Raw genomic sequence first — 12,990 nt, 5'->3', positions numbered from 1 at the left:
ACGTTTCAGGGTTCACGTTTCATCATGCATCATGCCCTGCAAAGATGAGTTGGGAGCGATTGGAACCTGGTTGCGAGTCCGCAGTGGCGGTTCCGTGGCTGGCGACCGTCAATCGGGGCGACTCAGGGGAGTTCGATCCGAATGTCCATCTATCCGATGATTGCATGGCTCCGTAGATCGTGCTTCGCCATGAGGCCTACGAGCTCTGAGCAGGGTCTTCGTATGTTTCGATGGCAGTCGAGCACAGCCAGCGCGAACCTCCGGATTGTAGCTCTGAATCATTTCGAACAAGGAGATTCCGGAACGACCAGGGGTTCGTTTGACTTTGGGTCTACCGGAGTTCATCCGACACTCTGCAGAACAATATCCTTGCGTGTCAGAACCTGGCTACTGTTCAGAAGAATCTGGCTTCTGTTTCACGATGATTCTCAAGTGGGCCCAGAATTTTTTACTTCTCAATCACTCTTCGAGTACTCCTGGGTTTAGGGCCGGGCGAGTTACTCCGTCCAGGCTCCTTCTTCATCCTAGGCAGATTCGATCGGTTTTCGAGTTCTTGTCCCGCCAGGGACGATTCCGTCGAGCAATTGGTCAAAAAGGTAGGCGTCTGGAAGCGGCAGTGGTCGGGACGCTCGGCTCCTGAGCGAATTTTCACATCTAGAACGACTGCGGGTGGACAGGAAGAAATCACTCGAAGACGTAGAGTGCTCCCCGGTTATCTCTACCTCGTCGATAGAACGATGACAAGGCGTTGCGAGAACTTACGAGAGTTTTACCTTTTCTCGTGCGGAGGACTCCGGCCTCAGGGCGAGAGTACTTTTTGCTGGCTTCACGACACCGAGTAAAAATTTCAGGACTTCCAGACGGCAATGACGGCATTGTTTATACCACGAGTCCGTAGCGGAGGTTTCTCTGAGTGTCTTCAATACGATATCGAAGCGGATGCGGCCATCGACCAAGTGATTGCTCAGAACAGATATTTGAATTTGACGATCATTGATAGTTTCGTCGCTCAAAAGCAATGGACCGGAATCAAATGCCTCCATGGGTGGGACTACGATCGTGCCGAATATACCGAAACTCTCGTGACCATGGTGAGACCGGTGGACTTTCCGTCAGATTTCCCCTCGAATCAATCATTTCCTCCCCATATACTTATAATACATTTCGTTGCAGTGGGACCTTGTTTGCGATAAGTCATGGCTGATCTCGACAGCTCAGAGCGCATTCTTCGTGGGCGGAACGATAGGGAGCCTTGCTCTCGGCCGAATTTCGGATAAGTGGGGCCGGAGGCCGGCCTTCCTCCTCGCTATGTCCGCAATGATCTTTGGAAATCTCGCTGAAATTCTTCCGCCGAATTACGTCGCTTATTCTGCTATGAGATTCATTGTGGGACTTAGTTATCCCAGCGTCTACAACATAGCGTTCCTAATGCGTGAGTTCTAAATATCCTCGCTTTGATCATGATAAAGGGCATTCAGCGATCGAGTCCTACTCCTTGGACCCTCAGAATCGATCAAAACATGTGCCGGTGCTCCATTGCTATTCATGAGCTCTTGAGCTTTCTTCTCGGAGGGTACTTCCTACCGAGGAGACGCTCCTTTCCAGTGTCTGAAGTGATCGGTCCGGATAGGAGAATGTCGGCAGCGATGCTTTTCAGCCTGGCTTTCTCGATTTCCATGATGCTGTACGCCTTGATTGCACACTTCATCAAACATTGGCGAGTTTTGCAAGCCGCGACTTCGCTGCCGATGGTGCTGCTCGTCGGCTATTACTGGTTCGTGCTGGTTTGATTTCCGAATTGACGTCGCGGATCCCTTGTCTGACCTCGATCGTAAAGAATCATCACGTACCTAGATGGAAGCTTCCCTGCTCGAGTTTACCTGACGCAGAGCGATACAATACCAATGAAATACAGGCTGGTGCCGGAAAGCCCTCGATGGCTTATCTCCAGGGGCAGAATGGACGAAGCGGAAGTCATCATTCAGCGAATCGCTTCGGTCAACGGGGTTCAACTCGCACCGGATTTCCTGGCGACCAGCTTGGTAAATTGTCACGTTCCCGACGTTTGAGGAGACTAAATCATCTGCCTCATCGAGCGGTCTCCCTCGTCCGCTGCCATCCTGAGAGAACTTCAATTTCTCGAAAACTATTAGGGTCACGAAATTTCTAGGCGAAAGCTCTCTCGAAATCTCCGGAGTCGTCGAGCGAACAGAAATTGGAGGAGATCGGGATTCTGCAACTTCTGAATTATCCGAGAGTCATGCTGAAGCTGATCGTCATAGTCAGTACTTGGGCTGTCACGGCGATGGTGAGTACAAACCCCCAGATTCTTGGAAAAGTAGGTAGACGCGATTTTCTCGCCTACCGATACCTGCCTCCTCAGATGAACAACGGTCTCAGCTTGGCTTCTCCTCTCCTCCCGTCGGGAGCCTGCTTCGCCTTTTTCATGGCTGGCTTGTGCGAAATTCCGGGAACTCTCTTCGCTTGGGCAACGACGGAGCGCTACGGTCGAAGGGGCGTCATGCTCGGGACTCTCTTTGTCGGAGGGGTTCTCGCGGCGGCTACAGCACTCATCCCAGATGGTAACTTTGTCTTTCACGGAATGTTCAATCGAATTTATGCTCATTGAAAACTTCCGCCGATCGAGAACGGATTCGACGCAGCACCGTCGATGATGAGGATAATCTTGTTTCGTTTTGAGATCTCCCGTGGCTAATCGTTTTGATGCCTTCGCTGGCTAAAATGGTTGCTGCCGTCACTTTCTGTGTTATTTACACATTCGCCGGAGAGCTTTTCCCGACTGTGATCCGAGGCTCTGCGCTCGGCGCAGCTTCGACGGGATCCCAAATAGCTCTGATAGGAGCTCCGTACATCCTCCTCTTGGTAGGCGACCTCTTACGGCTCTCATGAGAAGATTAGCAGATAGCATTGACTCGCTGCTTAACGTCCGAGATGAGGATTCAATCGAATGGATTTCAGGGAGACATTTCGGGACCATCCGTTCCGTACGTGGTTTTCGGAGTTCTCTCGATGCTGGTCGCTCCTCTGATGCTGACTCTGCCGGAAACCCTGAACGCTCCCCTTCCAACCACGATGGAGGAATCTGAGCATTATGCTGATTATCTCAAGCGCGCGAAAACTGCCGTGAGAAGTCAATCTGGGATCCGGTGATAGAGCTCCCCTGCCTGCTGCCGCATTGATATCTGTATATATATAGTTCTTCATTTCTGTATTCCTACGGTATAGGGCCTCTTGAGGGGGTTCATTCATCCATACTATGTGCTCAAGAAGGCTGCTTCGACCTGCCTGACAGTTGTTTTCTGGCTGATGGGGAAGGGTCATGTGGAGGTCCGCAAGCGCACCTTCCGCGGGTAGAGGTGGCTGAAACTCGTGGAAAAGTGCCTCGTTCCCTCCCCATTCATGGTTTCAAAGTTTCGTTACGGAGGGGGTCGGGATGACAATTTCCTATCATCTCCGCGGAGTCGCGGATCGAGCCGCCCGCCCCCTTCTGTTATCCTCGATCAGTGGATAATTTCGAAATAGATGTTTGATCATGTCTCTCCGAAGATCAGGTACAGACACGAACTACACTCTGACCCGCGAAGGGCGAATACCTCGAGGTATGTAATTTGCTTGATATTCAACGCCTGCCATACGGGTCTACTAAATATGAAATTAGCAGGTAATCGGGGTCTCTGACGCCTTTTCGGTGATTCGCTGAATGTCTGTTCGGACCTTAGAATTCTAGTTTCTGATTAGGGACTCACAGCGGTACCGTATCTCAAAAGCAACCCAATGATGGCCCTGCAGTGAACGGTTCCGTCAGATCATCATCGACTTCTCCGGGCACCGAGACGAGCCCTGAAAACTCAGCATCTGCCATACTCGGCAACCTAGACTTTAGATGCCATTCTGCACCATATGGTCCGCACATTATGGTTATCCTCGAGTTCTTCCCCGGTCGTGGCTTCTTCCCGTGTATCTGCGAAATCTGCATGCGATGAATCGATCGCTTATCTGAAATTAGCCTGTTCTGACTTCTGACTCTCGCAGAAGTGCCGGAGTCGATTCGAGTCTCTCGGGGATCGTCATCAATTTCGTGTTTCCGAAGCTGCATCACAAATCATTCTGCTCGATTCGTTTCTCTTCTCCGGTCGCATGACGATATTCATCTCGATTCTCTTGAGAATTAACGAGAGAATCTAGAATCTGGATTTGAGATGATCGGCATATTCGTCCTTTGAGATCATCCAAGAGCTTCATACCGATCGAATCGATACTGGATCAAACTCTTCGCACAGTGTTTAGTGAACATGAACTTTTGTCGTATCACGAAGACGCATCACCAATCCATTTACTTCCATGGTTTCAGTCACAGGTATACAGGGAGGATCTGCGTTCGGAAGGATGCAAGTTCGCCGAAGTCGAAAGAATTCCGAATTAATATTGTTCTGAACGCTTATTTTATTCTACAAGCGCAGATATTCAGTCTAACGGAGAGATATGACGCGCGGTGCATCGAGACGCTTAAGCTTCAGAGGAAGATTCAATCTTGCTGCGATTAGCATACTTCGTGCTACTTCGGAGCCCGTCTGATTATTTCTATACGCTATCCCATCTCGTTGGCGATCCCTCCGGTAACCTACATTCCCCAGAGCACAGTCGTTTTCTCTCCCTCCCGATTCCGAAGCTCCCAGGATTCACTTAGTCCGTTTCGTTCAGAAGACAGGTGCGCACAAGGAGGTCCGTGACAACGTATGGGTCCATGTTGGATGCTGGTCGGCGATCTTCAAAATATCCTTTGCCTGCGTCTGCGCAGGCTCGCGGAATCCGGATGGAGCATCCTCGGTTAGCAACACCGGACGAAAACTCGTGAATCGACGAAGTCTCGTGAGCTCCTGTCAGACGCCGTTCGTTATCCTTACCGAGTTTGGGATCGTAATTCGTGATGTGCGTCTTGTGTCTCTTCGAGAGCCTCTCGATCGCGTCCTTGATGACCGCCATACCACCCTCGGCTCGCATGGCTTCAGTCGAGAAATTGACGTGACCTCCGGCTCCGTTCCAGTCTCCGCTCATGGGTTTCGGGTCGAACGTAACCACGATTCCATAGTCTTCTGCCACTCGCTGGAGGAGATATCGAGAAATCCAGAGCTCATCGGGCGCGGAGACTCCTTTCGAAGTGATTTGATACTCCCACTGCGAGAGCATCACCTCGGCGTTCGTACCAGATATGCTGATTCCAGAGAACATACACGCGCGGTAGTGCACGTCCACGACGTCTCGACCGGTGACCCTCCCATATCCGACACCGCAGTAATACGGACCTTGAGGAGCGGGGTAGCCCCCTTCCGGCCATCCGTAGGGCCGACCATGCAGATCAAGGAACGTATATTCCTGTTCGATGCCGAACCATGGATCTTGGTCGCTAACTTTTTCCATGGCTTCGGCGCAGCTCTTCCTGCGGTTGCTTGGAGTGGGAGATCCATCCGGGAGGTAAGTGTCGCAGAGTACGAGTTTGTTTTGACCTTTCTGGAGGAACGGGTCTTCGTACATGGCGATAGGTCGCATGAAAGTGTCCGAGTTCCCGCCGCGGGCTTGATAGGTCGAAGATCCGTCGTAGTTCCATTCGGGGAGCTGGTCAAGACGACTGGGAATGAAGTTCAGGGTTCGGGCTTTGTTCCTCAAATTCTCGCCGGTTCCATCAATCCAAACGTACGTTGCGATGCACTTGTCGCTAGGTTGCGGGAGTCGCTTGAGGTAGTTGAAAGTCGTCAGACGGGAAGTTCTGCCGTGCTTGTGGCGAACCAAAGCGCGCGAGGCCACCAAGGGTAGAGCTCTTGATAGCGAAATCATGGTTGAGCGGAATTTTTCTGAAATTCCAAACCGTCACAACTGATCACTCCCGAAACTTTGCGAAATTCAGGGGGAGAGGCTCAAATCGCACGAGGAAGAATTGATTGAAGAGAACACACCCTCGGATCCTGGGCAGCGGAGAAAGCAGTGATTTTATTCAAGCATTTCATGCAGTTGAATCTTCTGAGAGAGAAACCTAGGAGAGTACGTAGAGGAAGTGAGCAACAACTCACCCACACAAATGGGTGTCTAGCCATGGTTCTGATCGACTCCCCTGCCTTGTGGGTCTGAACGAGGCTCGGAGTCTCGATTCCACGGACTTCTGAGTTTTCTATGAAAAATCGTCTGCGGGGGTGACTTGGTTCTCGATCGAAATTGATGAGTCGGACTGATGATGGCGAGAACTGAGAGCCCTCATCCACGCCGTCTTCTAATCCCACACGAAGCAATTACTAGGCTTTGATTTGAACACGGTAGGAGTATTGGGGAAATATCCTGCGTGTCACCTGGCTAGGTAATCCGCGGCAGATGGATACAGTCTTTGAGCCCCCGGAAGGAATCTTCCATAGAATGCTCCCGGAGCTAGGAGCGATAACTTTGGACTCTCGCCTCTCCTGCTTCATTCTACTCCGGCCAGAGCTATGAGGAGACGCTGTGGTGCCGGCAAAAGTTGACTGGGTTGCAAGTCGAGTTGAGCGTTGTAGACTCCCGGGGCGACATCGGATAGATTGAATCAGCGGCGGGTCCTGGAATCCTCCAAAGAAGGAAACGGTCCGTGCATCGAGGGGGTGGCAGATGGATACCTAGTACTCGCTAAAAATGGGGAGTGCCGAAGCGGCTTGCGGCAGCTTAAGAGTGATGAGGAGACGTCCAGCTGAAATCAGGGCTCATGGCGGGATATTCTATCGAAATTAGCGAAGAGCAACACCGCGATCGTGGCCGCCTCTCTTAGTGGCCCAATGAATTCACTTCAATACGACTTTTTGAATTATGGCTGTAACAATCATGAATCATGAGAGTTGCAAACAATGGAAGCTAGGACAGCAATCACCTACTAAACCCGTCCCTCTGATGACTCCTGGCTATGCATTCACCAAGAAAACGTTCAGGAAGGATCAGTTTCGTTCCGACGGTAGTTTCTCGCTGAGGAAGAGCGTCCACGCCACTAGCCGGTGGGACGTAGTGAAGGATTCTTGCTGCAGGGTCATCAGCTCGAATGAGAAGGAGTGTCTATCGATGCTTTCTAAGTCAACCTTCTTTATGTATATGCACCCTTTTGTGTGCAATATGTGATTCATCGCTTCTCGAGTCGGTGAGCCGGCCGTTTCAAGATCGCTCCGAGTCTCGGCCGGAATCGCTTTTCCGAGTCAATCCGTCCTGGCGGAAGACTGACTCAAAAAATGCCGCTCCCTTGCAGTCGGATCGCGGAGAGGAGCTTGTTCTCGAGCAGATCACAGCATGGCTCTCTAGGCGAGGCGGTATGAGCTGGAATGAGCTAGAGATTCTTTCCGTAGAAGGATCCGAGTTCGTGGGTTTCTAGAACCCCTCTTCTCTCGTACCCCGGATGGGAACTAGGATGAGGAGAACGACCATCCACGGATGGAATATCGGCTTGGTTTACAGAATCAGCCAGTCCGTTGGCGTCAACCGTTCTGGGTCAGCTGCGACACCAGGCTTTGGTTCCTCGATCGCGGACCGACACGCCTGAACGGAGAAAATTTTGAACACGTCGAGAACAGCCCATGCGAGGAGTTCAGCATCACCAAGACACTCCATGCGCACAGCAGGAGCCGATGGAATCGCCGACATCGGGGCGACTAGAGCATTGTTAGAACAGCGGAATCTTGGAGGATCTCAACAGATTCATTATTCAGACGACGCTGATGGCTCCTGAAGTTTTATGCACTCCCGGATGGAGCTGGGCCCTCCTTCCCTTGCCTTGTGCAAATGATATCCGCAGACACGATCTCCCGCCTTTGCGAGAGAATCGAGCTATTGTGTGGATCGTACGTCCCTCGCTATCGAAGAACGGCGCATCGGACCTGATAGGAATTTCCGAGAGTGGAAACTTCATTAGATCAGTCGGGATACCAGGAGGAGGACAGAATTCAGACTTCAGAATGACGAGGATGCCTTTTGGGTGGTCACAGAGCGGAGAGTATCTCTATTCGTTTTTCGTTGAATATATAGGATGATATTTGTGTCGAGGATCCAGTAGGTAGAGAGAGTGAACGTCCTAGATTTACATCCGGAATTTACCGAGTTTTAGAACTAGGTCTCTTAACTAGAAAAGTATCTCATTGTGTCTATTCAGCAGCTGGCTTAGATATATGCGTCGGAGGTTTCTGACAGACAAGAACAGAGTTCGGGGACTCCATATTCCAGCAGGACCAACGTGAGGAATATCGCAAAGGAAGCCCGCTATGACTTTTGACGAGATCCTGTCCCTGGTTGGAGACTTCGGACCTTATCAGGAATGGATTTTCTTGCTTTTGTGCGTACCGGCGAGTCTTCCGACGGCAGCTTCGCTTTTCAACCACATTTTCATCTCGGCGGTTCCAGAGCATCGCTGCCACCCTCCCATCTCATCGGTGAAGGCTCTCATCCTCAACAGAAGCCTAGCAGCACATGAGGTGAGAACGAACTCGGAGGGGAGCTCTTGCCCGATTTTCAACCTACTCCTTTGTCCGATCGAGTCCCGAGTAAGAAGATTCATACGCGGAATTTATTCCCACGAAACAAGAATACATCTCCCAGGATCCTATCGAATGAGCACACTTCCATGGACGCTCCGAGGTGGTGCTCATTGACGTGGCTCGCAAGCATATCAGGGTCGAGATTGGCCCCGCGTTCTACATACATCCGTCTATCCCCATCCCTTTGTTCCATCAGAGCTGCGAGCAGCGCTTGTGAACGACATCGACTGATACATCAGCCGTTCATGGAAGTTACGCATTCCCCTATTTACAGGAAACCTACCCGCGGCGGCGAGTTTGCTCAGCTGATCCTTGTTTTTTCGTTCAGCCGACGAGCCCGGGGAGCAATTTCTGTCGAGTTCCGCTTCTATCTCTGAGTGCTTCGTTCCAGCCGCCCTACCGTTTCTCGTGTCGAGTTCCCGCGTAGGCTTAGCATCTCCGGGATCTGTGGCTCACAACCCTGTTCCCGCTTGCACTCAATGATGACGCGCTCCGAGATTTCCCTGCGGTGATTGCATAACGCTCATTTCCCTCCTCCCTCCCCGAAGCTGACTGAACAAGCCATTGAAAAATACACGGAACGCCAATATTCGACCTCGTCGCGGCTCCTGGAAGAGAGCTAGACCAGGATAGACCCGACGAGCCGACAGGCGATGCTCATACCTGGTTGAGAGAGCCATTCATCGCTTAACTGGGGAATCGAATCTCACGAGGGCTCTGCGCGTCCGTGTGCGTGCCTACACGACGTTGTGGGCATGCTCCGAACGAATGGAGGATCGATGAACCCTAGCGCGATTTTGATCGAAGTTCCTGCGTAACGCTACCTGCATAATTCCAGGATTACTTGCGCGTCTTGTACACTTTGTTCATACCACGAGAAGCTTCCGGACGTTTTTCGCAATGTGTTCATTATGATATCGATATAAATTCTGTCGTCGATCAAGTAATCGCGCAGAGCAATCACCCGAACTCCTCTTCCGTGGAGAGTTTCGTCGCACGGAATCGATGGCCAGTGGTCAAGTGTCAGAACGGGTGGGACTACGACACGACGCAATATTCCGAAACTCTCGCGAGCAAGGTTAGATGCTCTTCCGTTCCGCTGAATCGGACGTCAGACTCCGTTCCAGTGAACATGAATTATATTCTTTCCAGATGGACGTGGTTTGCGACTTGGCCTGGTGGATCTCCGCCACTCAAAGTGCCTTCTACGCGGGAGGCATGATCGGTTGCCCTGTCTTCGGTCGAATGTCCGACAAATGGGGTCGGCGGCCGGCGTTCCTCCTCTCCTTGGCCGTCATGATCTCAGGAAATATCGCGGAGACTTTCCCCCACAATTATTTTGCCTACGCGATTATTCGCTTCATCGTCGGGCTCAGCTTTCCTAGCGTTTTCAACCTATCCTTCCTGATCGGTGAGTTACCCGATCGTCGCACAATACCTCATACGATCCATTCAGCCACAGTGTTTCGGCGGCGATTCTCGCCATCAGAAGAGTTCAAGGAGGATTCCTCCGCGTGATTGACCTCAGCTCGGGGTCTTGACGAATTTTTATTCAGATGGATTATTCAACTATCATTATGACTCAAATCAATGTCGCGAGGATCGACCATTCCCGGAAATCGACCATGCGCTTGATTCATTCCGCGCGTGATTCGCCCGGAACCATGAGGAAGATGAGCTCCCGAGCTTGCTCTGCTGAAATATGTAGCTGCTGACTAGGGCCGGTCTGCGTCGCACCTAGATGTCATGAAAGATGGACCCATGATCTCAAATCACTGACTTTTCTCACCCCGTCAGCGCGGTCTGGGTGGGCAAATCAAGTCTACAAAAATAATGCACACATGCTGAGCGAGCGAATTCTACATCGGGACTGAGCACCGAAGTATAGAAGAGATCTGCAAGATTCTCACGAGTTCCGTCTGCGCACTCCTTCGTATTGGTTGATACGATTAGTACCGTCACCGCCGGCATCGTCTCGATGTTAAAGAGACAGAGAGCCAGAACCCCGATGGTTGCTCTCGGAGGATAGAGGATGGCGGAGCGCAGCTGCCAAAAAAACAGGCGACTGCATCGAATAATTACACGCCACTCCGATTGCGCTCTGCGGTGAGCGCCGAAAGCCCACGTCCTCGTTGAGCGAGATCCGCTTAGCTCCATCCTCTTAGGAGTTTCATGCGAAGATCGGAAACTGTGCGTGTGCCATTGCTTGTGGATAAACAAACTTTGCTCATGCTTGGCTCCCCTCGGCCCCAGTGCGTGAGGCCTCAAGGGTGCGGGGCACTCTCTACGGCAGGACGGAACTCCGGTTGAATCTTCTCAAATTAAAGGATCTGCTTTCATAGGCGCTCTGCCGCTGAAGATGGCTGCCATGCAGTAACTCACAAAGTTACCGCGCGCCGGACTTGGATCAGACCCGCACAATCAGATGACGATAGAGCTCGAGTGGATTCGCGTACAGAGCTTGTTATTATCAATCGATCGTCTATCGCCAGGGCCCCCAACCCGAACACCACGAGAGATTCCACTAATGAAAAATCATTCTAGCCACAGAAATGATCGGCGTCAAGTGGCGCCCCTCATCAACGATGTATTTCAACGCGGCGTTCTCGATCGGCGCGGCGCTTTATGCTCTTATCGCGTGCTTCTTCAGGCATTGGCAACACCTGCAGGCGGTCATATCGGTTCCGCTTCTACTCCTCCTCAGCTGCTACTGGTCCGTTCGCTAAAACATTTTTTCACATGAGCGATAGATCTCAATCCCGCATTCCTTATCATGGAGAAGATACCCAGAACATCCTCATTGAGAAATTGCTTGTACGAAATTGTATCTCACTGTCGAACTCAAGGCTTGTTCCAGAGAGCCCCCGATGGCTCATATCGCAGGGCAGAACTGACGAAGCTGAGATCATTCTGCAATATATGGCGTCTACGAACGGAATTCATTTACCACCAACTCTCTTGAAGGAGAAATTGGTGAGTTCTCTAGGCTCGGAATCCGAGCGAGCTCCACGGAGTCTACGCCGTCGTACCATTGACTCCGAAATCCGACAAAAAATATGATGCACAAAACCGTATGGACGACAGTATATTGTAGCAGTCGAGAGTTTCTGGAGCTCCGGGGCGTGAGTTTCCATCGCGACGCTGTTTCCGTTTTTGCTGGGACCCCGTCGCAGCAACTAGAAGATTTTCGCAAAATTCTCACTACCGTAGATCTTCCGAATGTTTCGAGATTCACAGACCGCTATTTTCGACCCGGGATCAAGCAACGTGTAGCCTTTTCCTGTTGGACGTATACGACGTCGCTTAGAGTACTTGTCGTATGCGCGAGTGATAGCGGTTGTTCATCTGCAGAGCTCTTTATCTCTCGAAGAATTCGACCGACGCGATCAATTCCCGTGAAAGAAAACTCTGCTATTTTCACGCAGACGTCTCAACACTCTACGTCTGGACTGCCGCGCGAAGACGATTCTTCTGAAGTCGACATGGTACATCTCTTCAAGTTCCCAGCCGTTTCAGGGAGATTGATTGTTCTATCGATCGTTTGGGCAATCACTGCGATCGTAAGTGATCATTGGCTCTCTGCCTGCTGCTCCGAGCGGCTCATGAAGAAGGGAGGGTCTTTCCCCGCTGATCATCTGATTGATTTCAGAAGGCTTGAGGATTTCGCAGGTTTACACTGGGATGAGCTTTGGAGTCTCTGATCTGGTGTCCGAGCCCCGACTGCCTTTCCTCTCGACCGCTGTCGCCGAGATTCCAGGGGTTTTCTTCGGCTGGTTCGCGATGGGGCGCTACGGCAGGAAGGGTACGATTCTCGGGACGATGTCTTTCAACGGAATCCTCTCCCTTGCTGTAGCTTTCATTCCAGAAGGTGGGTGCCCATTTGACCGGGATGCTAGATATGGTACGTCTGCTCTCGGGTCTAAATCGATGACCACACCCCTTTCAGGGTTCACGGTACTCCTCATTCTGATTCTGAGTCTTGCCAAGTTGAGCGTCTCAGCGACCTTCACAGTGATCTATCTGTTCGCGGGGGAGCTCTTCCCCACTGTGATTCGGGGTCTGGCACTCGGCGTGGCGACAACGATGTCGCAAGGGGGTTTGGTTTTGGCGCCCTACATCTTACTCCTGGTACGAGGACCTCCATCTACCGCACTGCATGGCTGATGTGTCTCTACCGTACTGTCTCCTCCTGATGCCTCTCTGACTGAATTTCTCCCGCTCGAACGATCGACTCTCTCACTTTTTACAGGGCACGCTATACGGGAGGAATGTTCCTTTCGTGATATTCGGATTGCTCGCGATTCTGGCGACGGTGCTGTTGATGACCCTACCAGAAACTCTGGATGCCCCGCTACCCACTACTATGCAGGAAGCTGAAAACTACCAGGAGTTCATCGAGCGCGAGAGGCGAAAAAAAGCTCTGAGCGCATGAGCAAAGAAC

At 51.5% G+C, this 12,990-nt stretch overlaps 3 protein-coding genes across 3 annotated transcripts in view; 2 read left to right on the top strand and 1 right to left on the bottom strand.

Annotated features, from left to right (window-relative positions):
• LOC114827983 (organic cation transporter protein) overlaps nucleotides 1-3,304 on the top strand; it is a 3,651-nt gene extending 347 nt beyond the window's left edge. The window contains exons 2-9 of the mRNA XM_029112046.1: nucleotides 852-1,091; nucleotides 1,174-1,432; nucleotides 1,606-1,774; nucleotides 1,916-2,042; nucleotides 2,171-2,308; nucleotides 2,384-2,582; nucleotides 2,702-2,883; nucleotides 2,980-3,304. Of these exons, the coding sequence (XP_028967879.1) occupies nucleotides 852-1,091; nucleotides 1,174-1,432; nucleotides 1,606-1,774; nucleotides 1,916-2,042; nucleotides 2,171-2,308; nucleotides 2,384-2,582; nucleotides 2,702-2,883; nucleotides 2,980-3,171 (1,506 nt within the window). The 3' untranslated portion in view covers nucleotides 3,172-3,304. The remainder of the gene's footprint in view (nucleotides 1-851; nucleotides 1,092-1,173; nucleotides 1,433-1,605; nucleotides 1,775-1,915; nucleotides 2,043-2,170; nucleotides 2,309-2,383; nucleotides 2,583-2,701; nucleotides 2,884-2,979) is intronic.
• Nucleotides 3,305-4,549: 1,245 nt separating this feature from the next.
• LOC100902604 (glutamine synthetase 2 cytoplasmic-like) lies at nucleotides 4,550-5,853 on the bottom strand. Its single transcript, XM_003745346.2, has one exon. It carries the CDS (start codon nucleotides 5,851-5,853, stop codon nucleotides 4,705-4,707), a length of 1,149 nt encoding a protein of 382 aa, XP_003745394.1. The 3' UTR covers nucleotides 4,550-4,704.
• A 2,423-nt stretch (nucleotides 5,854-8,276) lies between these two features.
• On the top strand, nucleotides 8,277-12,990 carry LOC100898182 (organic cation transporter 1). The gene is made up of 8 exons (XM_003745316.3): nucleotides 8,277-8,486; nucleotides 9,388-9,627; nucleotides 9,702-9,960; nucleotides 11,407-11,522; nucleotides 11,975-12,109; nucleotides 12,219-12,417; nucleotides 12,496-12,677; nucleotides 12,799-12,990. Exons 1-8 carry the CDS (start codon nucleotides 8,277-8,279, stop codon nucleotides 12,979-12,981), a joined length of 1,524 nt encoding a protein of 507 aa, XP_003745364.3. The 3' UTR covers nucleotides 12,982-12,990.

Source organism: Galendromus occidentalis, unplaced genomic scaffold, assembly GCF_000255335.2.
Source record: "Galendromus occidentalis unplaced genomic scaffold, Mocc_1.1 scf7180000077481, whole genome shotgun sequence".
Taxonomy (NCBI): domain Eukaryota; kingdom Metazoa; phylum Arthropoda; class Arachnida; order Mesostigmata; family Phytoseiidae; genus Galendromus; species Galendromus occidentalis.
The sequence above is the reverse complement of the archived record's forward strand: the minus strand, read 5'-3'. Positions and strand labels throughout refer to the sequence as shown.